This window comes from Epinephelus moara, chromosome 10 (assembly GCF_006386435.1).
Source record: "Epinephelus moara isolate mb chromosome 10, YSFRI_EMoa_1.0, whole genome shotgun sequence".
Lineage (NCBI taxonomy): Eukaryota > Metazoa > Chordata > Actinopteri > Perciformes > Serranidae > Epinephelus > Epinephelus moara.
Window position 1 is genome coordinate 29,882,389 of NC_065515.1, and position 26,679 is coordinate 29,909,067.

The 26,679-nt window shown below is 41.5% G+C and overlaps 1 protein-coding gene across 5 annotated transcripts; it reads left to right on the forward strand.

Moving 5' to 3' along the window:
- Positions 1-26,422, forward strand: aspm (assembly factor for spindle microtubules). 5 transcript variants are annotated; one of them, XM_050055055.1, is made up of 27 exons: positions 1-440; positions 701-844; positions 1,599-3,168; positions 4,239-4,334; positions 4,457-4,555; positions 4,672-4,818; positions 5,016-5,255; positions 5,355-5,422; positions 5,540-5,681; positions 6,837-6,967; positions 7,653-7,828; positions 9,941-10,086; positions 10,923-11,008; positions 11,112-11,324; positions 11,490-11,694; positions 12,250-12,398; positions 12,721-12,849; positions 13,527-13,721; positions 14,012-16,957; positions 17,615-18,634; positions 18,870-19,019; positions 19,146-19,337; positions 19,771-19,963; positions 20,936-21,090; positions 25,254-25,430; positions 25,569-25,741; positions 25,839-26,422. In XM_050055055.1, exons 1-27 carry the CDS (start codon positions 165-167, stop codon positions 25,939-25,941), a joined length of 9,321 nt encoding a protein of 3,106 aa, XP_049911012.1. In that variant the 5' UTR covers positions 1-164; the 3' UTR covers positions 25,942-26,422. The 5 variants fall into 5 exon arrangements, with proteins under 5 accessions (XP_049911012.1, XP_049911015.1, XP_049911013.1 ...); XM_050055058.1 differs by having other exon boundaries at positions 14,012-16,882; positions 17,540-18,634; XM_050055056.1 differs by having other exon boundaries at positions 14,012-16,494; positions 17,152-18,634.
- The last annotated feature ends 257 nt before the right edge of the window (positions 26,423-26,679 follow it).

Consider the following 26,679-nt stretch of genomic DNA (forward strand, 5'->3'; position numbering starts at 1 on the left):
CGTGTTCTAACGTTTGCTAGCTGGTTAGTATCAGGGCAGAACTCGTGTTAGAGAGCTGTCGACTTTGCTAGCAGTGTACATGCTAGACGCTAACTGTTTTTACAGAAGACGAACTTTTTAACATGTAGCTAGCTATTAGCTTCTGCTATCTTTTTTTATTTAAAATGGCTGAAACGTTACCTCCGACACGGAAAGGATTCCTGGACTTCAGTCCAATAAAGAGAGAGGACGTTAACAAGGAGAACGACGTCCCGGTGTTGGTTTTGACCCTGTTTTCAAAGGCTCCCTTTGTGGCATTTGGGACAGTAAAGCTGGGCACCTCCAGGTCAGTTGTTCTGCGTATTGAGAACCCGAATGAGGATGCAGAAGCGGAGGTCATTGTTGAAAAGATCCCATCAAGTAAAGGCTTTTCTGTGGACCACAACACGTTCACGATCCAGGTAAGTTTTTAGCTCACAGTTTTCCTCTAACGCTACACCACAGTTATAGAGTATCTTTGGTCACACGAAACAAGCTGTAATCGTGCTTAGGAGTTTTGTTGTGCTAACATTTAGACAAGTTAACATCTTAACTCTCTGAAGTCCTTATTTATTTCTTCCCTAGCTGTACTAACACACCCCACAGTGTACCCATACTGCTTGCTTTGTCCTTTGTAAGGTTGCAGTTGCTCCACATCTTGCCTTGTGTTTTGTGTTTGCAGCCTGAGGATTCATTCACTCTGACAGTAACCTGGACCCCAACAGAAGAAGGTGGAATCAGAGAGCTCATCGTCTTTAGTGCCAATGGGGTCCTCAAGCACCAGGCTGTGCTGCTGGGGAGAGCAGAGGCACCCAAAAAGAAAAAGGTAATTCTCCTCAGCTGGACACTAAAATGCACCCAAATGGATGAAGACTGTTAATAATTCTGGTTGAAATCAGGCAGTTAATCAATGAGTTGATAGACAGAAGGTAAGATGGCAGTTATTCTTTGATACTATACAGACAAAATGATTAATTGCAGAAATAACTAGCTGATTAATAGATCATGAACATGATAGTCAATTGCAGCCCCAACTTCAAGCCTGATTGGCCCAATTGGTACGTAGTTAAACTTGGCACAAGTTCTAGCAACGGTTTGATCATGATTTTTTTTTTTTTTCAAGCAAGGGTTGCAGTGGTATACCTGTTTTAGGCATACTGTGATTTGAAAATTGACACACCATGTTCATTTGCTTATTTATGGAATTGAAGAAATAAAATACAACCGGACAGAGAATCTCACCTGCATGTGCACATTTCCTTTCTTCCTTAACTACCTGTCTTTTATACATACTTCTACTAAAATATGGTTTTAAGTTTGAATTGATATAAATAATTTGTTGAACAAAAAACCCCATTTGTTTTCATTCAGGGCTTATTTTAATTTGTTATGATAATAATAAAAAAAAGTTTATACTGTATATTGTAAGACCCTGATATTTTCGGAGACCGTTATTGTACGTGAAAATCTCATACCTTTGCACCCCCTTTTCAAACATAATCAGGGAACTTTAATGACTGCATCTAATAGTATAATTTTGACATGGCATATATCTTAAATGTTTTTCTTTTGTGTTTCAGAAAAGCTTATGGGACACAATCAAAAACAAAAAGGAGGGTGAAAAAGTCGCTGCGCCTAGGAGAAAGAAAACAGAACAACCACTGAAGATGGCGGCCAACAAAACCTTCCAAGTGTCCCGAAAGCCACAGTACAAACGGGAAAAGCCACGCAGCCCACTTGCTTCTCTCAATGAAGGCAAAGCTGTCAGAGAGAGGTCCCTCTCCAAGCACAGTCCCATTGACGATTACTCCCGGAAATCAGAGGAGCAGAAGGTCTTGAATCCCACCCAGAGGCAACGGTCTCTGGGATTGTTGAACCAGGAGAATATCCATCCTGTTCAGAGGAATTCTCCTCTTGTCCTACTCGTCCCAGCTGGAAAGCTGATGGACTCTGGCAACGTGTCTGTGAGCCCAGATGTCTCGGTGGGCAAACCTGATAATCCAGATCTTACCAAAATGCTCAACAGGACGCTGTCACCTATTGGGACACCAGAGATGTTTAAGAAGCTTATGCCACGCATTCAGTCAGATAGCCCACTTTCTGTTCCTGAAAAGCCTGTGGCTGATGCTGATGATGCTGACAGTGTCTTAAGTGGAGCCCCTGTTCTCTCTTTGAAAGATGCTCTCCTTCTCATTGACTCGGATCTGAGCCACATTATCACCAGTCCTCGAGAGACTAGTTCCAGCTGTGGCTTCTCAGATTCACTGGAATCCAAGAGTGGGAATTATGGCTATGGACATGACAGAGATGCCATCAAAGCATTACATGACAGCCCACAGGGGTCAGAGCCCAGTGAGCCAAGACTTACTTTCTTTGTCAGCAAAAAGGTTGTTGTGAGTGACGTTGTAGTTTCAGAGGCAGGTGATGCTACGGAAGGGGTCAAAAAGGCCTCTTTTTCCTCTGCCACAGTGACCAAGGGCAAGGCACCAGTGGAGGCAAACCTTTCCAGTGGCAGGAAATTAAAAAAGTCAAGGCGAAGGCTATTGGAGAAAACACTTGAGCTGTCTGACAGCAGCAGTCAGTGTGAGTCTGGACCAGGCACTCCAAACCTTCCTGTTATAGACGTTGACAGAGACACCCGGGGACGGCTAAATTCTGAGGCTGCCAGCTCCCTGTGTGACAATGGACACCGAGCCCAGGAGTTAAACCCCTCCAGCCTGACTCCAGGGCTTGACAGCTCACCTGCACCCATCACCTTCCCCATCACCTCCCCTCCATCTATGGCACCTACTCGCTTCTCTTTCTCAGGCCCTTCTCCATCTCCTGTAACCCCCACTTCCATCGCTTTTACTGTCACCTCGCCATCGCCCCTGGGCTCATCTTCTCCTCTCCACCACAGCCTCACACCTCGCATTTCTCCAACTGTTTTGGCACCTCAGTCGGTTCAGGAGGACTTGTTTCCGGTTCACATGGCAGTGAAGAGCAAGAAGAGGAAGAGTGAGGAGTATTTGAGAAGTGATGAGAAGACCGAGGATGCTGGGAAAACTGAGCATGTCAAAAGGAGCAGGGTGGTAGCTGGAAAACCTGGGCCCCCAAGATCAGTCCAGGAGAGGAGAAGTGTGTCCCAGAGGCAACAGCCGAGAACAGCAGGTGAGCAAATCTAAAGTATATATCTATGTCAGATGTTACTGTGTGTGATTAGCTTTAAGATGCACCTAGAGTTGCCAGTTTATTAGGCACACCTAGCTCAAACAAATGCAGTGTTGTTGAGACTGTTTTAGAGAGGCGTTGACTCAATTTGATGGTCATTTTGGAGGATGCAGTTTGTAGTGCTGTTGAACTATATTGTGTTTTAAGCTTATAAAACTTGAATAGTGGACATACCAGTATGCATCATGTATGTTTTCTCGTTCTACTCAAATTCTACATTTATGCTATCAGGCGACCTGATATGCAGTAAATATTAGAGATAAAGATATATTGCTTTACGAGTAAGCACTGGCATTAAATCAAATTTCATGAGTTATTTAATTAGTTCATTAAAAGGTGGTTTGAGGAGATAGTTTTCTCTGTTCTGTTGTTTTTCACTCCACAATACATTATACAAAGGTATTTTAACAATTAAGGCCACAATAACGTGATGCTCTTGGCATTTTAAAATGGTGTTCTTAAACTGGAATAATATTATACCTTGGTATCATATATATGTGTATATGTATATATATATATATATGTGTGTGTGTGTGTGTGTGTGTGTGTGTGTGTGTGTGTATATATATATATATATGTCACTGAAGATTCTTTAATATCTTCCTCCAAAAGTGTCTCTGAACTCTGGGCAACGTATCAATATCATATCAATATTGTGATATGACACTAGATATTGTCTTAGATTTTAAATATCTTAAGTAATGTCTTTTTCTGGTTTTAAAGGCTCTGTTACAGCAAAGTGATGTCATTTTCTTAACTTACCAGGCTGTTCAGTTATTTGTCTTTACCCACTTAGTCATAAAATCCACATTACTAATGATTAGTTCTCAAAAAACACCTCATTGTGTAAAGCTGCAGGCTTTTTGTCAGAATATTGTGATATTTAATTTTCTCCATATCGACCAGCCCTATCGCAACTTTGTGTTAAATATGTGCCTTGTTTCTGGACTTTCTGTATTTATTGTGATGCTTTTTTAAATGTATTTTTTATTTTTATTTTTATTTTTCAGGCTCTGTGCGATCAATGAACACAACATCTCTAAAGACTGCGAGGTCTGTCGTTCCTGCTCAGGCAAAGCAGTCAAGCTCCAAACTCACCTCACGAGGTATAAATTCATGTAGAAATGTCTTAAGATGGAGAATACCTGTCATGTAAGACTTAATTGCTGCTCTTGAAAACATAAATATGTGGAGAAATCCAAAATGACATTTTTGCTGTTGTTCACAGGTGTCCAGCCTCTGAAGTCATCTGTTACTTCATCAGCGAAGACAAAAGTTGTTGCAGTTGCACAGTCAAAGCTGACCTTTATTAAACCGTTGCAAACAGGTATTTTGATGGCAGAACATTGTAAAAGGTGTACTTGTGATGTGTGTGAAAACGTATTTTGCTTTTTTTTATTGTAAACTTTTAAACAACTTTTCTGCATCTACTCTTTGTTCCAGCCATACCGAGACACCCGATGCCGTTTGCTGCTAAGAACATGTTCTATGATGAGAGGTGGATTGAGAAGCAGGAGCGAGGATTCACGTGGTGGATCAACTACGTCCTCACCCCAGATGACTTTAAAGTTAACACTGAAGTTGCTAAAGGTAACATTCAGCAGGCTTTCACTACTTAAACGTGGAAAAATGTTTAATATGCAGAGTGTAGTGTTTGGTTTCAAGAAATGTATAAATTATCTCGTAGTAGCTTCCAGATCATTTGCCAACTCACTGAACACTCTGGAATCTTTTTAAGCCCCTGTAAAAGTCTGAAATATTGTCTTTATAATTCATTTCACCTGTAGTGAGTGCTGTGTCCCTCGTCATGGGCAGCGACGACAAGTACAGCGTGCCTAAAGCTCCCACCAAAGAGGAGATGTCTTTCAGCACCTACACGGCCCGACGCAAGCTAAACCGCCTTCGTCGTTCAGCCTGTCAGCTGTTCACATCGGAGGCCATGGTCAAGGCTATTCAGAGGCTGGAACTGGAGGTCGAGGCCAAGAGGCTGCTCGTCCGAAAAGACCGCCATCTTTGGAAGGACATTGGTAATTAAACATTGCATCATAAAACCTGCCAGCGTATGTTTTTTTTAAATGCTCTGAAGTTCTGATTCAAACTGATTCTTGTTTTTCGTCATTTTTCAGGTGAACGCCGAAAAGTCCTCGACTGGCTCCTGTCGTACAATCCGCTGTGGTTACGGGTTGGGCTCGAGGTATTCTGATACAACACTGTTTCCTTCTGCTTTTTAACATTTGTCTTTCCATACAGTCTTGTCAGTTTCTTCTCTTTCCATGCTCCCCTTACTAAACACAATGCTGCTCATTCTCAGACGATCTTCGGGGAGTTGATCTCACTGGAGAGCAACAGCGACGTCTTGGGTCTGGCTATGTTCATCCTCCAGCGGCTGCTCTGGAACCCCGACATCGCTGCTGAGTTCAGACACTCCAAAGTGCCCCACCTTTACAAAGACGGTAATTTAAGAGCATCAGTGATTGTGCAGTCTGAACTGGAGACTGTGGCTTGTTACTGTCATAGCTGCAAACAATTTCAGGAATATTTGGATAAGGAGACTTTCTTTGGGAACTACTTGTGGTATATTTGAGTGTCAGGTTGTATTCACTTTTTCCCACGCAAGCAGAAACATAAACCTCTTCTGCCGTATCACAAGCAAACAGAAATACAACCTGATTGACAATGTAAATTAAAAATGACCTGAAGTTTCAGTATTAGTTCAGCTTTAATTAAACAAGTTTCCTTCTTGTCATTCTGTCACTGACAAAACTTTTTAATTTCCTTTTAACAACAAACAGCTATGACATTTTATGCAGATATTTCCCAAATGAGAGCGTGTTGCCTCTCAGTCATGTAGGTTATTATTAATTTCTGTTTCTAGTATCATGCATAATGACATTATGCATGAAATCATCTGTAGATACAAGTCTTGCCAACTAAAAGGAGAATACATTGGGTTCAGTGGGTTGCTATTTAATGGGAAATAAGTACAACTGTAACGCTTTATTCAAATGATCAAATACATCTATAACTGCCTGAAATTTAGAGCTGCAGTTTATGATTATTTTCTTTATTGACCTGAAGATTATTTGGTCATTCAGCAATTATTCAGTAAGTCTCTAAAATATCAGAAAAATGTAAAAATATTGATCACAAGTTTAAACCCCAAGTATATTCAATTTAAAATTATATTAAACAGCAGATTCTCGCATTAAAAAGCTTGAACCTAACCATATTTTGAGATTTTGCCTCAGAGATTAATGATAACTTTTAGGTCATTCGAAAAAATGTACTAAATTCCCAAGCTTAATTTTTATTTCAGAAATTGTTCCAGGAAAAGTCTGCAAAGTTTCTGACCTCCTTTAAAAAATTCACATTTGCTATTGCAGCTTCTATGCTGTTAATGAAACTTGTAAATTGATCAGAGTACCTATTCCTTTAAGCCATTTTTATGATCAAAATATGGGATTTAATATAAAACAATCAGAAAGTCCTCTGTAGTATAACAAAACAAGGGTGTTTCATATTGTGTTACTGAAAGCTGTCTATATGCTGTGTATATTTTAACACCTGTGTTCCTTCGGACTGGTGTTAACATGTCTTTTCTTGGTTAGGCCACGAGGAGGCACTGTCCCGCTTTACTCTGAAGAAGCTGCTCCTGCTGGTGTGTTTCCTGGACAAAGCCAAAGAGTCCCGGCTGATTGAGCACAACCCCTGTCTGTTCTGCCTGGACGCAGAGTTCAAGGTAGGCCAAGACCTTCCCATGTCAACGACGAACATTAAGGGGCCATTTGATTTATGTGTGTTCTCCTTCCAACTGGAGCTGACGGCACAGAAGCAGACAGTCCAATTATTGAGCCTTGCAGAGTGTAATGATATGAGTATCATGGCCGTCATACTGTGTTAACTTGTGTAAATGACTGTACACTGCCTATTTTACTACCTTGAACTACGTCTTAATTAATTAGGGAGCTGAGACCAACACTTACACTTTACATAAATATTTATATACAGATCAATAATAAGATGGCTTCCTGGACAGTTCATTATCAGCAGAGCAAAGCTACCTCATGTTTAGACTTTTGTTGTACCAAATCTCAAAAATTTGAGCATCCTTATATGTATCAGCAAAGACATGACTGTAGTGTGGAGTTCTTTAAAAATTCCTTTAGGGCCCAGGGTTGTAGGTTTTAAATGAGAAAACATAATACATGCATACATCTACCTTTATATCTGAGAGGGAGATCGCATATATCTTTAAAGGCAGAGGAGCACAGACCCAAAAACCATCCATAAGTGAACCTCACACTCCCCACTATCCTCATGTTTTCCACAGTGAAAACCTTTTCACATTGTTTCTTGTGCTTTCTCTCATTAGATCTTTTTGGGTCTCATTAACCTCTGCCCTGCTGTATGTTTTCTCTTTACAGACGAGTAAAGACCTTCTCCTGGCTTTCTCCAGGGACTTCCTGAGCGGAGAGGGGATCCTCTCCCGGCACCTCGGCTACCTGGGGTTACCTGTCTCCCACGTTCAGACGCCCCTGGACGAGTTCAACTTCGCTGTGAAGAATTTGGCAGTCGACTTGAAATGCGGCATTCGTCTAGTGTGAGTGAGACGTCCTGAATTTTAATGTGATGCCCTGATCCCCGCCGGGATGGTCGTGTTTCTCAGAGGTCAGGCTCAGCTACATGGTAGTATCCCTGCAGCTGGGAGGGATTCAGTGTTCAGCAGAGCTGTTTCAGACCTGGGATTTCCTCACTGACGGATGCTCTCTCTAACTGTCCTACCGATACAACAGTATTGCTGATCATAGTTCAACCCCGTGTGTGTGTCTCTTGAGGGTGTTTCTTTTTTTGTGGCACATTTGTTTCATTTAATGCACAGAAATGTGTGTTGAAAAATGTAACAGCAAAGACCCAGCAGATATTTGTAGAGTAAATCTCTTCTCGGGCAATTCGACTAGTGACTTCTTTTAGGCTAGATTTCTTCTTCATGGGTCTTTCCCTGGCTTTTGGAGGATTAAATGTCAAAGAGCCTCACACAGCGATTTAAGGTGAGAAGAATCAAAAGAATTGCGTGATAAACTCATCAGGAAAAGGGCAGACTTAAAGGTAAAACATTTTGGGCTGTATGCCAAGCAGCTGTGGGAAGTACATGAACCCTTTCCACAAGATCGTTGGCAGGCGTAAAAGAAAAATAAAATTGGAAAGCTGTTACTTAGATAATCATTCATATAGTTCTTAGTTGGATGTTATCATGTGCGTGCACTGGAGCCCTCTCAGAAAAAAAACTGCTCCATAGTGCACTCCTTGTGATTTAAAACTCCCAAGATGATATAAAATGTATATTATATTGTATCATTTATATCATAAATGATAGATCTGCTGAGTTATCTTTCCATGTATTAACTTTGGTTGTATTAAGCCATTGTGGACGAAGTGGTGCTAATTGTTGGTGATCAATTAGGAGGATTAGCCTCAGGGCGTTAGTTTGCAGGGTTCAGCATTAATGTTTTTTTTTTTGTTGTTATTGTTTTTAAACCTTGCTCGATTTGGGCGAGTTGGTCAAAAATCTACTTGCCCCTATACAATTTTTAAAATTTGTTTTATTGTTAATTAATGTTAAATGCATGTTGTTGTTTTGTGATTTGTCTAATATAATCTTCACTTAAGTAAAAGAATCAGAACAAGGACAGTGTCAAACAACAAACACCTCTTTGTATGGTTTTTCAGAAACTTGATCCGCCTTTGAAAAAGAGACTGTTTTATCCACCTTGCTCTTAAACTTGCAGCAGACTGTGCAAACATAGTTGGGAGGTTCAGCCACATCCTCTAATGCCACCCAGCTAAACTCCTGTTTCCAGGATAACTGAGATGCTCGCTTGCACTTCAGCTCATTCCTGCTCTTGTGAGTGCCTGCTCGGTACTGCGTATCTGCTGCTCTCAACAGATGAGATGAAAGCAAGGTCTCTCAGTACTTGGGTACTTCCATCATTATCTTTTTAATAAAAAAATACGTGTGTAATTCTTTTTTTACCACTTGTGCGATTGGACAAGTGAGCTGCTGGATTTACTAAGCCTGATGTGGTATTTTACTGCCCAGGGCAATCACGCAATCCTTATTGTTGAGCCCTGGGTACGATTAAGGACCTCAGTTTAAAGAAGCTAGCCATCTAAATGTTTAATCTGCAACCAGTTTATCAATAACATTTATAGAAAATAGATTACATCAGGAATTTGTTGTAGTATAAAATGATCATGATAGAAGATAAATGTACCCATATTGCTCACCCCCAGTTGGGATGCAGGAGAAAGAGCTAATTAGTTGAATAATCTATACTGAGCTGCTCTAAGTAAAGCCAAAGTAACAACAGAGTTGTTGTTTTTTTACCCAGAAACATACAGGAATTAAATGCTTCTGGCCTTTTCCCCTGCAAAAATTAGTTTCCTACTCCTGTTTTTTGAAATTTTAAAACAAAAACATTGCATAGGATAACACATTTAAAAGGAGCTGGTTAAGAGTAACCTGTGAAGTTATTTATAATGATGTAGGTTGTGGTTAAACCATCAGTGTTCATTGATTCTATAGTAAATGGAAGCAGCGAGGTTATTGGTGGAGTGAAGAAGTGCCACAGCAACAAGAACAAGGTTACCAAAGATGTAAAAAAAAAAGAATCATCTTTGTAATGTTTGTCTTTTATGCTGGATTTGTTTCCAGGCGTGTGATGGAGCTCCTCATCCAGGACTGGAGTTTGTCGGCCAAGCTCCGTCTGCCAGCCATCAGCCGCCTGCAGAAGGTCCACAATGTCAACATTGCTTTGCAAGTGCTCAAACGCAAAGGGGTTGACCTTAAGGATGAAAACGGTAATTATGATTTTTTTTTTCCTTCTCCTGAGCAAACAGCAAAACAGGCTCAACCTGAAAGAACATTTGTCCTCCACAAAAAGAGATTCAATGTTTTTTTAGATTCCTGTGTGATGTTTTCTTTCACACAAGTGTTACTTATTCATTGTGTTTTCATACTGGGCTGTATTTCACACCATTGTGACATTCAGGGAATGAACACCTGCCATTTCGCCGCACACCTTTTTTGTTTGATCACAAACAGCTGCTGTTGTACAGCTGCACGGCGACATAATTGGATTGCTTTGCCCTTTATGTGACAATATGATTGTTTGCGTTGTTGCACTTCTGCATGAGTGAACATGTGTCAGAGTGACTAAGCAGTTCAGGATGAAAACTACTGTGTCAAGACATGAAGGAAATTAGAAAAGTAAACACAATAACTTTGCCTGCTTAATCAACTAAATCACAAAAAAGACCAGACCTTGTGCTTTAAAGTGGCGTTTTAAATCATGAAATGGCTTCAGCAATGGCTGACTTTAATGAATGAATATACATGAAATGAAAAGTCATCAAAGGCCACAACTAACAATTATTTTATTATCAGTCACTCTGTCAGTTATTATTGTTGATGGTAAAATTAAAAGTTGCCATTACTAATTCCAGGCAAAGTCTTCAAACTATTTTTTTTTCCAATCATAGGGTTAAACCTAAAAGATATTGGATTTACATTGATTTGAAACAAAGAAAAACAGGAAATCCTGATGTTTGTCAAACCATGGAGCATTTGTTGTTGTTTCAATGCAATTAACTGAAGTGGTTCAAAGATACTTAAGAATTGTGTCTTTTATTTTCAGGCTCTAACATTGATTCCAGAGACATTGTGGACGGACACAGAGAAAAGACACTGAGCCTCTTGTGGAAAATCATCTTCGCCTTTCATGTGTGTATCCGACTTTGTTTCCAGTTGACCAGTAGGGCACAAAGTTGTGGTCCTTCTTCAGCCTGTGAGTTACTGACGTGCTGTTATCAAATGATCTGTTAAGGTGGAGGTGATTTTGGATGCGGATCAGCTGAGGGAGGAAATTGGCTTTCTGAAGAAAACCTCAAGGACCAAACGGAGGCTGGCATCTCTGAGGGCTGATCGGGGCCCTCAGCCGAGTCCTGCAAAGACAAGGGCGCCGTATGAACACAGCAGCACTAAGATCACCCTGCTGATGGACTGGGTCCGAGCTGTGTGTGACTTCTACAATCTGAGGGTGAGTTTGAAATTGAAATGAAAATTTTCATATCATGGCCAAAGAAAATACTTAGGTCTTGAGGCAGCTACAATTCTCTGGACTTTCACTCTTGTCGAGCTGTCACAGTCTCCCAACTCCTGCATTCAGAAAACAGAAAACGAAGCGTGCTGTCTGTCTGTGCAGGTGGAGAACTTCACCGTGGCATTCTCGGATGGCCGCGTCCTCTGCTACCTTATCCACCACTACCACCCCAGTCTCCTGCCAGAGGAGACTGTCAGTCACAGCACCACCCAGACTGTCGAGTGCTCACCGAGGGGTCGCCTGGAGCTCAACTGCTCAGCCAGCGACTCCGACAACTCCTTTGACTCCTCGCCGACAGGCCTGAATGGTACTTGTCAGATGTGTCTTCAGTGCAATTGTCTGCTTGGATGCACTTTTTAAAAAAGTGTTCAAGAGGATGTTTATACATCACTTGTGCATCACGGAGACATTTGTGGTGCATTAGAGTGTGAAAAACAGGGAATTTGATAAGACGTCTGCAGGATGTAGGGAACAGAATATGGAATTTACGGAAATCTACGAATGCTGACTGAGGAACAAATCAAAATTGATTGACCAACATGTTTCATACAATCATTTCATTAATTAGGGATTTATAGCTCGCTTTATCCACAGAAAACCTACCTTTGGAAATTTATTAGAAAAGTTAAAATCATTAAATCAGGGCTAAGGTTTCAAGTCAACTGCCTAACATTTTGCACTTTGACTTGATTGAGTTTTAATTATAGTGACATAAGCTTAGAAAGAAGTGAATGACGGCACGTCGGCACCTCAGTAGATAGGGTTTTTAAATTTGTATGTGGGGTTTTTAAAGGAGATTATGAAGAAATTGAAGAGACAGTGACAGATTTGTGATGACAGCATGTATTATTTTTGTGAACAGGCCCAGATTCTCCGTCAGTGGAATTTAAAGAGCTGCTGGAGAATGAGAAAAACAACTTTAGACTGGTCAACACTGCTGTGTCTTACCTGGGAGGAGTTCCTGCTATGATCAACCCAGCTGACATGTCCAACACCATCCCCAATGAGAAGGTGAGACAAGACAGCAGGCTTTTTCTGCCCTCTGTGGCAACACAGATTATTGTTTTTCTCAAATGCAGATCTGTTAAAAAGCTGCTTAACATTTGAGTCTAAATTAACAATGTATAATAAATTTTGCCCATCCTGTTTTTGATTTAAAGTGAAACCCTATTTCAATCGATTTTTGATTTAAAATCGAAATTGAGACACCTCTAATATTAGAAGAAAGTAGTCAGGTTAAGACTAACCACTGCTGCTAATCCATCATTAAATCTATTTAAACTCTGTAGATGGAAGAACTGCTACAACTTCATCCACATCTGTTTATTTCCAGGTTGTGATGTCTTACCTGTCCTTCCTGTGTGCTCGTCTTCTGGACCTGCGGAACGAAACCCGAGCAGCTCGGGTCATACAGGGGGCCTGGAGGAAATACAGATTAAAGAAAGATCTGCAGCTCTACAAGGTTGATACAATATTTGGTACAACTGCAAAGTGATGGAGTTTTTATTTCTCTGATCTACTATATTTAATTTATTCTTGCGAACTAAACTCAGTCATAGGTAGGCCCATATTGTCCATTGATGTCTGGATGGAATCAAAATAATGTGTTACAGTGTACAGTGACTTCAGAAAGTTTCCTGCTTTACTGTGATTTTATTGTTATGATTTTTTTTTTGTGGTTACAGTAAAAACACAATAATACCAATCTCTGTGTATATCTTATTTTTGAAGTAAATTCTGTAACTGCTGTTTGTGACATTGAAGTAAATAAAAATGTTAAATAAAATATATTTTGTATAGATAAATTAAATAAGTGCTTTGCAATATTTGGCGTATTTAGCATTTCCTCATATTTAATGATTACATTGCAAATAAGCTTTGTGCTATTTCATTTGTATAAAGTAGTTGTCGAGCACTGTGCTATGAATTATTACAAAGGTCAATCAGGTTCCGAACCTGGAAATGAGCCTGTCATTTGATACAATACAATGGAAAAAAAGGATTTTAGGCACTGTAAGCAACAGGGGGATAATGTGACAATGTAAAAGGGATCGCTTGGTCTATCACCTGAATCTGCAGTAATGTAAAAATTAAAATTCATGATTTTTTTTTTGTTTCTTGATTTTTGTTTGGACACAGGAAAGAAACATGGCTGCTGTGAAAATCCAGTTAGTTGTGAGGAGTTTTCTCCAGAGGCGCAGAGCTAAGAGGCAGAATCAAGCTGCTGTTGTCATCCAGTCAGTGTGGAGGGGTTACGCAGCACGCAACAGGCTGAGGCTAAAGAAACAGGCTCAACTTCGGGCTCTGCAACATGAAGCAGCAACTGTCATCCAGGTCGGTGTTTGTTACATGTGTGAGGATGAAAAGCGCAGTTAAAATGTAAATGACCATGTTGTATATGATAAACCGTGTACATCACACAACAGATGTTACAGTAGAAGTAAAAGATTGCATGTTTGAGCATTCTCAGGTGTTGATAGTTTGACTTAATCTCATTATGTTATCTTATCCAGTCAACATTTGTGCTTTTGCTTTAATTTCAGTGTCTGTCTATTTTGTTGTAGCAAGGACACAAGCTTGTGTAATTATTATTTTAATAGATCATTCTTATCTTATCCATACAGGCTCAGTGGAGGATGTTTTCGGCCATGAGCGCTTACCAACGCCTCAGGTACTACGCCATTGTTGTCCAAGCACAATGGCGAATGAGGAGGGCCGCCTCCGCTTATGGAAGAATCTACTGGGCGGCAACTGTCATTCAGAGGCACTCGCGAGCATGGGCTCTGGCAAGAAGAGATCGGGAACATTATCTTTCCCTTAAAGCTGCAACGGTGAAAATACAAAGCGGGTACAGAAGATGGAAAACCCAGAAAACAGAGAAGGAAAACCGTGCTGCAAGAGTGATACAAGCCGTGTTCAGGAAATGGTACAAGGAAAAAATGTCTGAAAAAATTGCTGCTGCTGTGAAGATTCAGTCTTGGTATAGAATGCAGAGGTGTCTCCATCAATACAGGAAGATTAAGAGAAGCACTGTGCTGATTCAAGCCCTGTACAGAGGTCATGCACAGAGGCGTTGGTTTCAGATATTAAAGCTGCAGCACCGTTCAGCTATTGTCATTCAGAGGGCCTTCAGAGGGCATGCTGTCAGACAACAGGTGGCGAAGATGAGATGTGCTGCAGTCATAATCCAGCGCTGGTACAGGGCCTCTGTGAAAAGAGACATGGAAAGGCAAATGTTTGTGAGGATGAAATGTGCCGCCATTACCATACAGGCAGCTTATCGTGGAAAAGTGGCCCGGGAGTTGCTGAAAAAACAGCACGAGGCAGCAACCATAATCCAGGCAGCTTTCAGGAAGTACACTGCCCAAAGGCGCTACCTTGTCCTGAGAAAAGCTGCAGCTGTGATACAGCAAAAGTACAGAGCCACAACTTTGGCTCGTAAGACAAAGAAGGATTATGTTGCTCTTAGGAGTGCTGCACTTGCCATACAAGCAAACTGGAGAGGCAGAGCTGTCAGGAAGAGAATAGAGAAGCAGCATCAGTGTGCAACATTGATACAGGCTTACTACCGTCGGCACAAAGCGCAAGCAGAATACAGATCTAAGAGGGCCTGCGCCTTGACCATACAATGTCACTACAGAGCTTGTGTGGTTGGAAAAGAGACGAGGAAAACATACCTCCACATGAGAGCAGCTTGTGTTACAGTCCAAGCTGGATTCAGAGGCATGAGAGTTAGGACAGAGCTGAAGAAAAAGCACCAGGCAGCGACTGTCATTCAGTCGTCAGTCAGGATGTTTTTATGCAGGAAACAATATTTCCTCTTACAAAGTGCAGCAATTATCATCCAAAGCCGATACAGAGCTCTCCTTGTTTGCAGGGCGCAGCAAAATGAATACAAAGAGCTAAAGCAGGCCACCATAAAGATACAAGCTGTCTACCGGGGATTTAGAGTGAGAGAAGACCTAAAGAAGAGGCACAACGCTGCCACAGCAATCCAAGCTCAGTTCAGGATGCACAGAATGCGTATGGCTTACCTTGCCACCAAGTGTGCTGCCATCATTGTTCAGGAACGCTACAGGGCAAAAATGCTCAGGGATCAACAGGTGCAGAGATACAAGACAATGAAATCCGCAGCTTTAGTCATCCAGGCAGCATATCGTGGCCACAGGGCCAGGAGCAAGATCGTAGAGATGCATGGAGCTGCTACAATCATTCAGAGAAAGTTTCTCACATTTCGGGATAGAAGGAGATTCTTAGCTATCAGAGCAGCAGTTTTGGTTTGTCAGCAGAGGTACAGAGCAGTGACCCTGGCAAGAAAAGATCGTTTTGACTATTTGTCAAAGCGCAAGGCAGTCATCTGTTTGCAGGCGGCCTACAGAGGAGGTAGGGTCAGAAAGCAGTTGCGCATCCAGCACGTGGCAGCTGTAACAATCCAGTCTCACTTCCGAAAGTACCAGCAGAGAACCTACTACAAGACTCTCCACAGGGCTGTCAGTGTTTTGCAAGCTCGCTACAGAGCCAACAAGAAAATGAGAGAGCAGATGCAAGCCCTGAGTGCCAAGAGAAATGCTGCTGTTGTCTTACAAGCTGCCTTCCGTGGAATGAAATCCAGACGAATCGTCAAACAAAGGCATCAAGCTGCCGGTGTTATCCAGAGAGCTTACAGAGCCCACTGTGAGCGCAAACAGTATCTTACCTTGAAATCCTCCATCCTCAACATTCAGCGGAGGTATCGTGCCACTGTAGCAGCAAAGGAACAAATGAAACTATACCAGCAAATGCGCAAAGCAGCCGTCATCCTTCAGGCAGCATACAGAGGTCAGCAGGTCAGAAAAGAGGTTGCTCGTTGGCACCAGGCTGCCACTGTTGTACAGTCTGCATTCAGAAAGCACAGAGAGGAAGTGAAATTCCAGGCCATGCGTCTAGCTGCCATTATCATCCAGAGGCACTATCGCTCCTGTATTCTTCAAAGGCAAGAAAGGGGAAAGTTCCTAAAAGCCAGACATTCTGCCATTGTTCTTCAGGCAGCTTTCAGAGGCCATCGTGTGCGGAGCAGCATCGCCAAGATGCACAGGGCAGCTACTGTCATTCAAGCAAACTTCAAGAGGTATAAACAGCAGTCAGCCTTTAGGAGACAGCACTGGGCAGCATGTGTTCTACAGCAGAGGTTTAGAGCTCAGAGACAGCGAAACATTGAGGTAAAACTTTATCAACGGCGCAGAGAAGCAGCCATCATGTTACAGGCTGCATATCGTGGAATGAAAACAAGGCAGAACATCAAACAAAGGCATCAGGCTGCTAGTGTTATCCAGAGAGCTTACAGAGCTCACTGTGAGTGCAAGCAGTATCTTACCTTGAAATACGCCGTCCTCAGCATTCAGCGGAGGTATCGTGCCACTGTAACAGCAAAGGAACAAATGAAACAATACCTGCAAATTCGCAAAGCAGCCGTCATCCTTCAGGCAGCATACAGAGGTCAGCAGGTCAGAAAAGAGGTTGCTCGTTGGCACCAGGCTGCCACTGTTGTACAGTCTGCATTCAGAAAGCACAGAGAGGAAGTGAAATTCCAGGCCATGCGTTTGTCTGCCATTATCATCCAGAGGCACTATCGCTCCTATATTCTTCAAAGACATGTCAGAGGAAAGTTTTTAAAAGTGAGAAATTCTGCCATTGTTCTTCAGGCAGCTTTCAGAGGCCATCGTGTGCGGAGCAGCATCGCCAAGATGCACAGGGCAGCTACTGTCATTCAAGCAAACTTCAAGAGGCATAAACAGCAGTCAGCCTTTAGGAGACAGCACTGGGCAGCCTGTGTCTTACAGCAGAGGTTTAGAGCTCAGAGACAGAGAGACATTGAGGTAAAATATTATCAACAGCGCAGAAAAGCTGCCGTCATGTTACAGGCTGCATATCGTGGAATGAAATCCAGACGAAACAACAAAGACAGGCATCGAGCTGCCACTGTTATCCAGAGAGCTTACAGAACACACTGCAAGCACAAGCAGTATCTGACCTTAAAGTACTCCGTCCTCAACATTCAGCGGAGGTATCGTGCCACTGTAGCAGCAAAGGAACACATGCAAAAATACCAAAAAATGCGCAACTCAGCAGTCATCCTTCAGGCAGCATACAGAGGTCAGCAGGTCAGAAAGGAGGTTGCTCGTTGGCACCAGGCTGCCACTGTTATACAGTCTGCATTCAGAAAGCACAGAGAGGTAGTCAAATTCCAGGCCATGCGTCTAGCTGCCATTATCATCCAGAGACACTATCGCTCCTGTATTCTTCAGAGGCAAGAAAGGGGAAAGTTCCTAAAAGCAAGACATTCTGCTATTGTTCTTCAGGCAGCTTTCAGAGGCCATCGTGTGCGAAGCAGCATCGCCAAGATGCACAGGGCAGCTACTGTCATTCAAGCAAACTTCAAGAGGCATAAACAGCAGTCAGCCTTCAGGAGACAGCACTGGGCAGCCTGTGTCTTACAGCAGAGGTTTAGAGCTCAGAGACAGAGAGACATTGAGGTAAAACATTATCAGGAGTTAAAAAAAGCTGTCATTAATCTACAAGCTGCCTTCCGTGGAATGAAATCCAGAAGAGTCCTCAAACAAAGGCATCACGCTGCCAGTGTTGTTCAGAGAGCTTACAGAGGCTACTGCGAACGCAAGGAGTATCTGAAATTGAAATTGTATGTCCTTATCATTCAGCAAAAATATCGGGCTTCTGTTGCAGCTAAAGCACAAAGAACTCAATACCTGGAAAAACGCAGTGCCGCTGTCGTCCTTCAGGCAGCATACAGAGGTCAGCAGGTCAGAAAGGAGGTTGCCCGTCGGCACCAGGCTGCAACTGTTATACAGTCTGCATTCAGAAAGTACAGAGAGGAAGTCAAATTCCAGGCCATGCGTCTGTCCGCCATTATCATCCAAAGACGCTATCGCTCCTGTATTCTTCAGAGGCAAGAAAGAGAAAAGTTCCTCAAACTGAAGCGATCCACCATCACCATTCAGGCAGCGTTGAGAGGCTGGGGTGTCAGGAGGGACATTAGGCGACAAAACCGAGCCGCCATTGTGATCCAATTGTGCTGGAGATGCTCAGTGCAGAGGCGTATCTTCCAACGAAAGAGGGAGGCAGCTGTGAAACTTCAGCGGAGGGTCCGGGCAGTGCAGTTTAGCAGATTGGAGAGGAACAACTACCTCCAAATGAAGAAGGCTGCCATCACTCTTCAGACGCACTGTCGAGCCTGGATTGCAAGACGACAGGTACTGGGCCCTATTTATAGTTCAAAGTTTGCTAGAGCATTTTTTGTGTGCATTTTAGACTACCTTTAGTTTGCATTCACCAGCCTTGTAGGAAATTGCTTAGAACAGGTGATCGCAGCATACTGTCTATAAATAATATGGTGGATAGACAAAACTTAAAACTTTAGTTAACAAGCTAAAGAGGTGAAACACAAAAAGGTTAATACTAGTCCTTTTGCATGCTGTTGTGCTCCAGGTACTAGAGAGCGCCAAAGCAGAGAGGAGGCTCCGTTTTACATCTGCGGTCTTCCACCATCTCAGTGCCATGAAGATCCAACGAGCTCTGAGAGCCCACTGGGCTTTGGAGTCAGCCAAAAGACAAATCCATTCTGTCATCACCATACAGGTACAGCAACATGGAGCCAGCAATGCAATTTTCAAAACAAAATCAGTCACTGAAAAGTGGTTTTGATGAATTTAATGAATTAGCAAAGACATTGATTTCCTTGTTTTTGTTTTGTTTTTTCCCCAGCGATGGGTGAGAGCGAGGCAGCAGAGGAGACGTTATCTAGAGGACAGGAGGAAGGTGGTTATAGTTCAGAGAGCGGTCAAGCGCCTGTTAGCTCGTCGCCACAAGGCCGCGTCCGTCATCCAGCAGGCCATCCGCAAATTCCTCCTCCTCAGGCACCAGAAGAGGGTTCAGCGTGGCATCATCAAAGCTCAGGTACGACAGTCCGTGAAGTTTGTACGAATGGATCCTGCAGTGTTAAAAGATATGTTCAAACTTTGTCAAGTGTGTCCCACAATAGTCAAGTGCTCATGTGAACATTAAAACTTAAAGGCTTTGCTTGCTGTCGTCATTCCTCCGAGCTTCAGAATGGGCAAATAATCACCATACAGTTTCTATAGACAACTCTTGGGGCATAACCAATGATGTTAAGTAATAGCACTGAGTCCAAAGTACATTATCAACCTTATCAAGACATACTGTAGCTTTTCCTCAGCCATAGTTACTGGCTCCACAGCATGTCAGGTGTCATTCTACAGAAACAAACATGCTGCTTTTAGATACTGTTAGACTTTGAATGGTTGGTCATATTGTCAAAGTGTCTTTCTGGCTTTTTTCCTCATTTTTAAACCTCCTGCTCTCCCTCCAGGCTCTGTGGAGAGGACACCGCTCCCGCCGACTGAATGACAATCCCAAAGTGGTGAAGTTGAGACACAATTTGCGCAAAGTCTCCGCCAGCGTCCGAGAGGAGGACAAACTTTGCAACAAGACATCGTCTGCCCTGGACTACCTCCTTCGATACAAACACTTCTCCTACATCCTAGAGGCCCTGAAAAACTTGGGTAAGATTTACATTTCTGGTTGTTCACCCATATGATGCAACTATAGAGCTTCCTGCTACTACTGCAGTAGTACTAGTAGTAGCAGCTACTGAGAAACCTTTATGTAGTCAATGAAAGGCAGCAGGGTGTTTTTTATTTTCTCCCTTTCGTTTGTTCTTTATGAGACTATTAAGCTGTATTTAAACCATGTGACCAGTAGAGTGTGGTGATGAATCTATATTGCTGAGCTTGTACTTGAAGATTAATTCTACAGTGCTGGCGATGAATTCATCATGATACAGGGTTCCTAATCTGAATTGAAAGTACTGAAAACTGTAAATTAATCTAATAGATACATTTAAATGTTAGAGCATGTCAGAATTACCTTTTAGAAAGGACTGCAACTTATTGTTTTCATTATCTATTAAACTAGTCAATTAATCAAGTAACATTTAGGAAAAGTCCATCAAAGATTATTTCATGATTAAACAGAGTTTAATGCTAATGTGGGACAGTTGTGATGGACAATTAACAGCTATATGTATGAGGTTCAGGGACTTGAGTCTGTTATGCTCTTGCTATTACAGTTATTTCAAACACTTAATTGTTATTCAATTCTGGGCAAGTTATGACCCCCGACTGTAACCACTGTGATTTTGCAATAGCGTTGAGCATGAGAAACAGGAAAACCTTTAGGAAGTGCGGGAGAACAAATTCCTCTTCTGTTGTTTTTGTGGTTGTGTGTTGTAATAGCAAAAGTGCTTGTGTTTTCAGGATGAGATTGAGTTCATTTCTTAAGAAGGTGGTGGACGTGTGTTCCCAGAATTGTGTGTGTGCCCTTCATAGACAAAACAAAAAGTTGTTGAGTGTCATTGTCTAATACTTGATTCTGATGACGTGATCTCAGGTGTTTTTTCAGTAGTGCAGTTTGTCCTGAGTGCTAACAAAAGACTATGTGTGTGTGTGTGTTGTTACACGTGTGTGCATGCACAGAGACTGCCACCAGGCTGTCCCCAGAGTGCTGTGAGCGACTGGTAGAGAGCGGAGCCACCAACGTCATCTTCACACTCATCCGCTGCTGCAACAGGAGTGTCCCCTGCATGGACGTCATCACCTACTCCATCCAGATCCTCCTCAACCTCTCCAAGGTACAAACCCAGACCTGCTCTCCTTATGTAGCTCAGAGTGTGAAACGTGAAGTTAATGTGAATCAAAGGGATCAGATGACTGTGGGTCCTTTTGAAATGAAGCTGAACTTCTCGTCTAAAGGTAGAAAGGTATAAATAGACAAAATATACGTCTGAGTCTTTTCTATGACGTCACGGTTTGGACAAAGAATTTGGCTTGACTGAACATTAAAATCCAAGCTGACTAGCCTGGGAACCAGACAAATCTGGGAGCTCATGTTTTATTTGCTCAGGCAGATGCTTCTGGTCCCCCTCTCATTCAGACAATTAATTTCAGCCAGCCTGACCCAGAACGGGCCAATCACAACTGTGCAATGACTGACATCTTCGGAGCCTTAGCACTTTACGCAGAATACGTGATGACGTAATTTTTGGCTCATGCACTCTTGTGCCAGGAGCCTAAAGCCAACATAGCATAGACATAGCACAATAAAGAGGAGCACTGTTGAGGCATTATCGAAAACAACCGCAATAGCTGCAGCTAATGTAGAACTTTCTGTTGAAGTAATATTTTAATTACTTTATTACTATATTTGTTTTTATTTTTCATGGAGGGCACCTTAAGGGTCCGTACACATGCCTTGTCTTTAACAGCCTGAAAAGGGGGATGTTTGGTGCTGGGCACGACTCCTGTGCCTTAGGGGCTGTACACATGCCATGTCTTTAGTCGCTTAGAAAATACAAGGTTGAGTGCTCTGTGCAGCTCTTGTGCCCAGCCTATTTACCTGAAATCTGGAGTGCCGAGCTGATCTTCTTCCAGGTACTGCTTGTTTGTAGGCCTATTGTCCGTGGGACATGTGTAAGCAGCCCTGCACTAAAATGAACATCTTCTCCACATTTATCACAGACTGATATTTAAGAAAGAAGGGAAAGATATCTGCTGGCTGTGATTGGTTGGTTCTCGTTACATGACATGGTGTGTACTGCTGTGTTTCAAAAGTTGAACTCACTTTATCTCAGGGCGCCTTGAAATATAGGCTCGCATACACACTGCGATAGCTTCACTCTGGCATTTGAGTGTGCTGCATGTCTATATTAAAAACAATGAATTTGAGGGCGCTAAAATGTGGTATGTTTACGGCCCCTAACACTGTTTATCTGCACACACTGCCCACACCGTAGTGACACAGATGCGGTTGAAAAAATATGCAAAGTATCCCTTTAAGATAATATCTCTTGTTATATCTCTTACAATACACAACAAGGGTTTTATTGAAGATTTTGTGCAGGGCTGTTTTTAATACATTTATACTGCAGGGCACAGTGACTTCCTGTCAGCCTGCTGTATTTACTTCACTTCAGTTTTTACAGTTGTTACATTGCAGTAGTAATACTGCATATGGTGCAACATAACAGGTTAGTACCAAGGAACTTGTCTGACATCAGAGTAAAGTTCCCATATTTCATGCCAGTGAGTTTAGCAAAGGACAGAGGGAGAAGGTCACATCATTTCCTCAACCACTCTAATCTCTCACTTCCCCAAAGACTTTCTGTTCCTTTTATTTCAGCTAATTGACGTTCAGGCTCAGTTTCTCTTCTTTATTTTGATCAGTCTATTTTTATTAAAGTGCTTGTGACATCTCAAATGTGGCTTTGACCTGCAACTGAACACATGTAGCCCATTTCGTAGAAAATACCGATATGTGTGTGTGTGTGTGTGTGTGTGTGTTTGTGTGTGTGTGTGTGTGTGTGTATATGTATGTGTATATATATATATAATGTGTGTGTGTGTGTGTGTGTTGTGTACGGCCAGTCAGCCTGTAAATATTGAGATATGAATTTTTGTCCATATCGCCCAGCCCAACAACAAAAAAGTTATTATTATCTATCTTTTTAATGCAAAATCAGAATTAGAAAAATAAATCATGCCACTCATATTTAATGCAAACATTGTTAAAAATGATTCTATGATTTTTATTTTAAAATTACTAGAAACTTAGGAAGAACACTAGATTTACATTGCATCTATCACATGTCCTCTACCAAGTTAATTTCACAAAAAACCTTGACTAGAGTAAATACAAGGCAATTATGTATTAGTGTTAATTGTTAGTGTGTTACAGGCTTGGATTTTAATTTTTGGGTTTTCAAATCAGAGATTATTTAGTTGACCAAGTCTAAAGATGTGAGCCAAATTTGAAATTTTAACATATATAAAAAGTTGTGTCGACAGAATTAGCTTAAAATCAAGATGTGAGACTTATCAATTCTACTTGGTTTCAGTACGGAAAAGATTCTCTTCCATATGCTCCACATCCTAGTTAAAGAGTTTACTTTTCTTTTTTTTCTTTTTTTACTAACAAAAGTACTGAAGCTCAGACATTTGATACGGCACAGCCATCAGCTGTTTGTCCTCATCAGACATTTGATACGGCACAGCCATCAGCTGTTTGTCCTCATATGTGAGTAGAGTTGTCACGATATCAGTATCTTTGTTTCGGTACCAATACCAATATGAATTTCGATACTTTTCGATACTCTTCGGTACTTTTCCTAAGGAAAAGTCCTTTTGGATACAAACTTTTAGAACAATAAATAGTAGGGGTGTAACGGTATCAAAAAATCATGGTTCGGTAAGTACCTCGGTACGGACGTCACGGTTTGGTTGCTCGAATGTTTCACCAAGTTGGTGTTGTCTCGTGTTGTCTCCCTTTGCGAGGCAGACTTTCTCTTGTCTTTTTTCATGTACGCCAGCTGCGAATGTTGATACAGGTGTTGTCATACACACCACTTGCGCAATCTGTGCTCCAATAGGAACAAGGAAGGCCTTTGTGTGCATAAATGAATTAAATAAATGAATGAATTGAATCAATTTAAAAAGTACTGGTATTTTCCAAATGCAGTATAGTACGGTTTGGAATACTTTAGTACCACGGTACTATTTTAGTACCGGTATACCGTGCAACACTATATGTGAGTGTATATAGTATTTTGTTGTGATTTAGACTGAGCATTCATGACTGTACAAAGAGAGAGGGGGAGAGTAAGAAAAGGAATGCCAGCACATTATATAATAGGTTAAAGCCAGTAGATTACACTGGTTTAAACAGAGCTTTGCAGTCATTCATGCGCTATGTAATGAAATCCTTAATGACGGTTTTCAAGACTAAAGTTCCTGCAGTGAGAGGTGAAACTGGAGGACGGTGAACTGTGGAAAGTTTTCCCTGTTTTCTGCCAAGCTGGAAGTCCCCAGTCCTTTTGCATAAGATTGGGCATTTCATTGTTTTGTCACGAAATGTTTGTTTATCGATTTCTCACTTTGCCATGTGGACTTTGAGTTTTTGACTTGCAAAATAATCGGCCATACTGCAGCAAATCCATGTTGGTAGTAGCCTCAGCCTTTATATCTAGTTTTCTTTTGTTACATGTTTCCTGGCTATTACTTAAATTTACCTGCATTATAACTCTTGCATTGGACTGTGCAGCAGCACCATGATTGTTTTTGGTGAATGTGGCTTCATCATCTTCTGTTCAGGCATTTTAAGGACACCAACAATTTAAAAAAATATTTTTTTCTTGGGTAAATAATGTCTGGGGGGGAGAAATGCACAGCACCTTGATATCCTGTGAAGTGCTTTCCATCTTGGAAAGATACGAGAGTCTACAGCAGTGATATGCAGCATATGACCTGCTTTTTTTTGTACTGGTGCCAGAGTGCATCAAAATAGCATCAGATTGGAGCTTGTTTATGACAAACAAGTGCTCCTCCTGTTATTTTGCTAAAGTGGCCTTAGGGGTAACACAAGTTTAGTAATATTGGTCTGCAGTCATACTAATGGCTCTGTATGGCTGTAATTCGGCACAGTGGGGCTTTGAGCTAAATGCTAATATCAGTATGCTAACATGCTTAACAAGTATTATGATCACTATTTAAGTTCAATGTGTTAGCATGCTAGCATTGCAAATTTTTGACCTTATGATATGCTAAATTAAAAGTGAGGGGATCACCAAAGTTATTATAATTCATCTTGAGGCCTTCCTTCCATTGCTTTTGCATACTTTTGTGACATCTCAAATATTTCTCCCTGCTTCGTCTGAGCCAGTGTTTCAATTATCTATCCAGTTCCATATTTGTGCTTCTTTTCCCTTTCCTCCACTCACTCATTCTTGGCTCCCTCTCTTAGTATCACAAGACCATCGAGGCGGTGTATTCAGTGGAAAACTCTGTGGAGACGCTTTTAGACCTCCTGCAGCGGTACCGGGAGAAGGCAGGGGATAAAGTGGCAGAAAAGGGCGGCAGTATCTTCACCAAGGCCTGCTTCCTTCTGGCTCTCCTCCTGCAAGACCAGCACCGTGCTGTGGTGCGTAACTACTGCAACATACTGACTTTTGAAATATGTAATACCAATACTTGAAGAATATTTAAATGCCAAGTTTGAATTTTACAGGAAAGACAACTGTTTGGTAAATATAATGCAAACCTTTTTTTTTTTTTTCAGGAGGTTATGAAGCTTCCCAAGCTCTTGGATAGGATACGCAGTATTTACCGCCTCACCGCTCGCAAACAGAAGATGGACGCTGAGAGAACTGTGATGAAACAGAAGATGAATGCATCACTGAATGGGAGCTTCTTCGTTCAGGCAACGCCTCGCAAATCCCGCCCTGTGCCAAAGTATGTATATGTATGTGTATGGACAGTACTGCCTGTGTGAGATACACACAGTATATGTGTTTGCAGCAGTAGTTGACATCCTGTTTCTGTTTTTCAGATTTGCACCGGACTGGGTTCTCAGAAAGGACAAACTCAAAGATATTGTGGATCCTCTCAGAGCCATTCAGATGGTGGCACACACTCTGTCGATTGTATTGTAAATAGACTTTTGCATCTTGTTTCATCATCTCATTTTTTTCAACTTCAGAAAATATTGTTTTATGTATTCTTTTAGCTTTTTATTCCCATTTCCATATTTCCCTTGTATATATTAAAATGGATTTGTTTCTTAAACATTGGCCAGTTTCATGGATCTTTGTCTTTGTGTGTGTGTGTGTGTGTGTGTTCATCGATGGGAGCCAATGATTTTACCAGTTGGTTAGTTTGCTGGCCATAATACCAGTGCAATTAATATTTACTTTAATCTTCTTTATCTAGTGTGTTAGCATTTACCAAATAGCCCTAAACATAACTACCAAAATTAGTAGCATAATTTTTTGAGGATCAAGAATGTTTAAAGTAATTTTCAGGGTAATCCGTCCTAAAGCTGTGGAAATTTCTCACTCTGGACCAAAGCGGTCCAATATATATTTGTTTTTGTACAATTTCTCATCTGTATTAATAAAGTACTGACTCTTTGTTCATCAGTGTGCAATCTACAGTATATGGTCAGTCCTGACAGGATTAGCTGTCAAGGTCCGCACCATGTAATGTAATTGTTGGCACCTCTAGAAAAGCAGTCTGTATTGATTATTTTATTTTGTAATAAATAATAGCTCTAGGATATCATAAGGGGACAGTTATATGAGGATGTCAGTAAACTTTGTTCTGTTCTCTTAATAATCAAAGATGCAAAATGAATTTTCTACAAGCCTCTTCACAGAAAGTTCTGCAGTAAG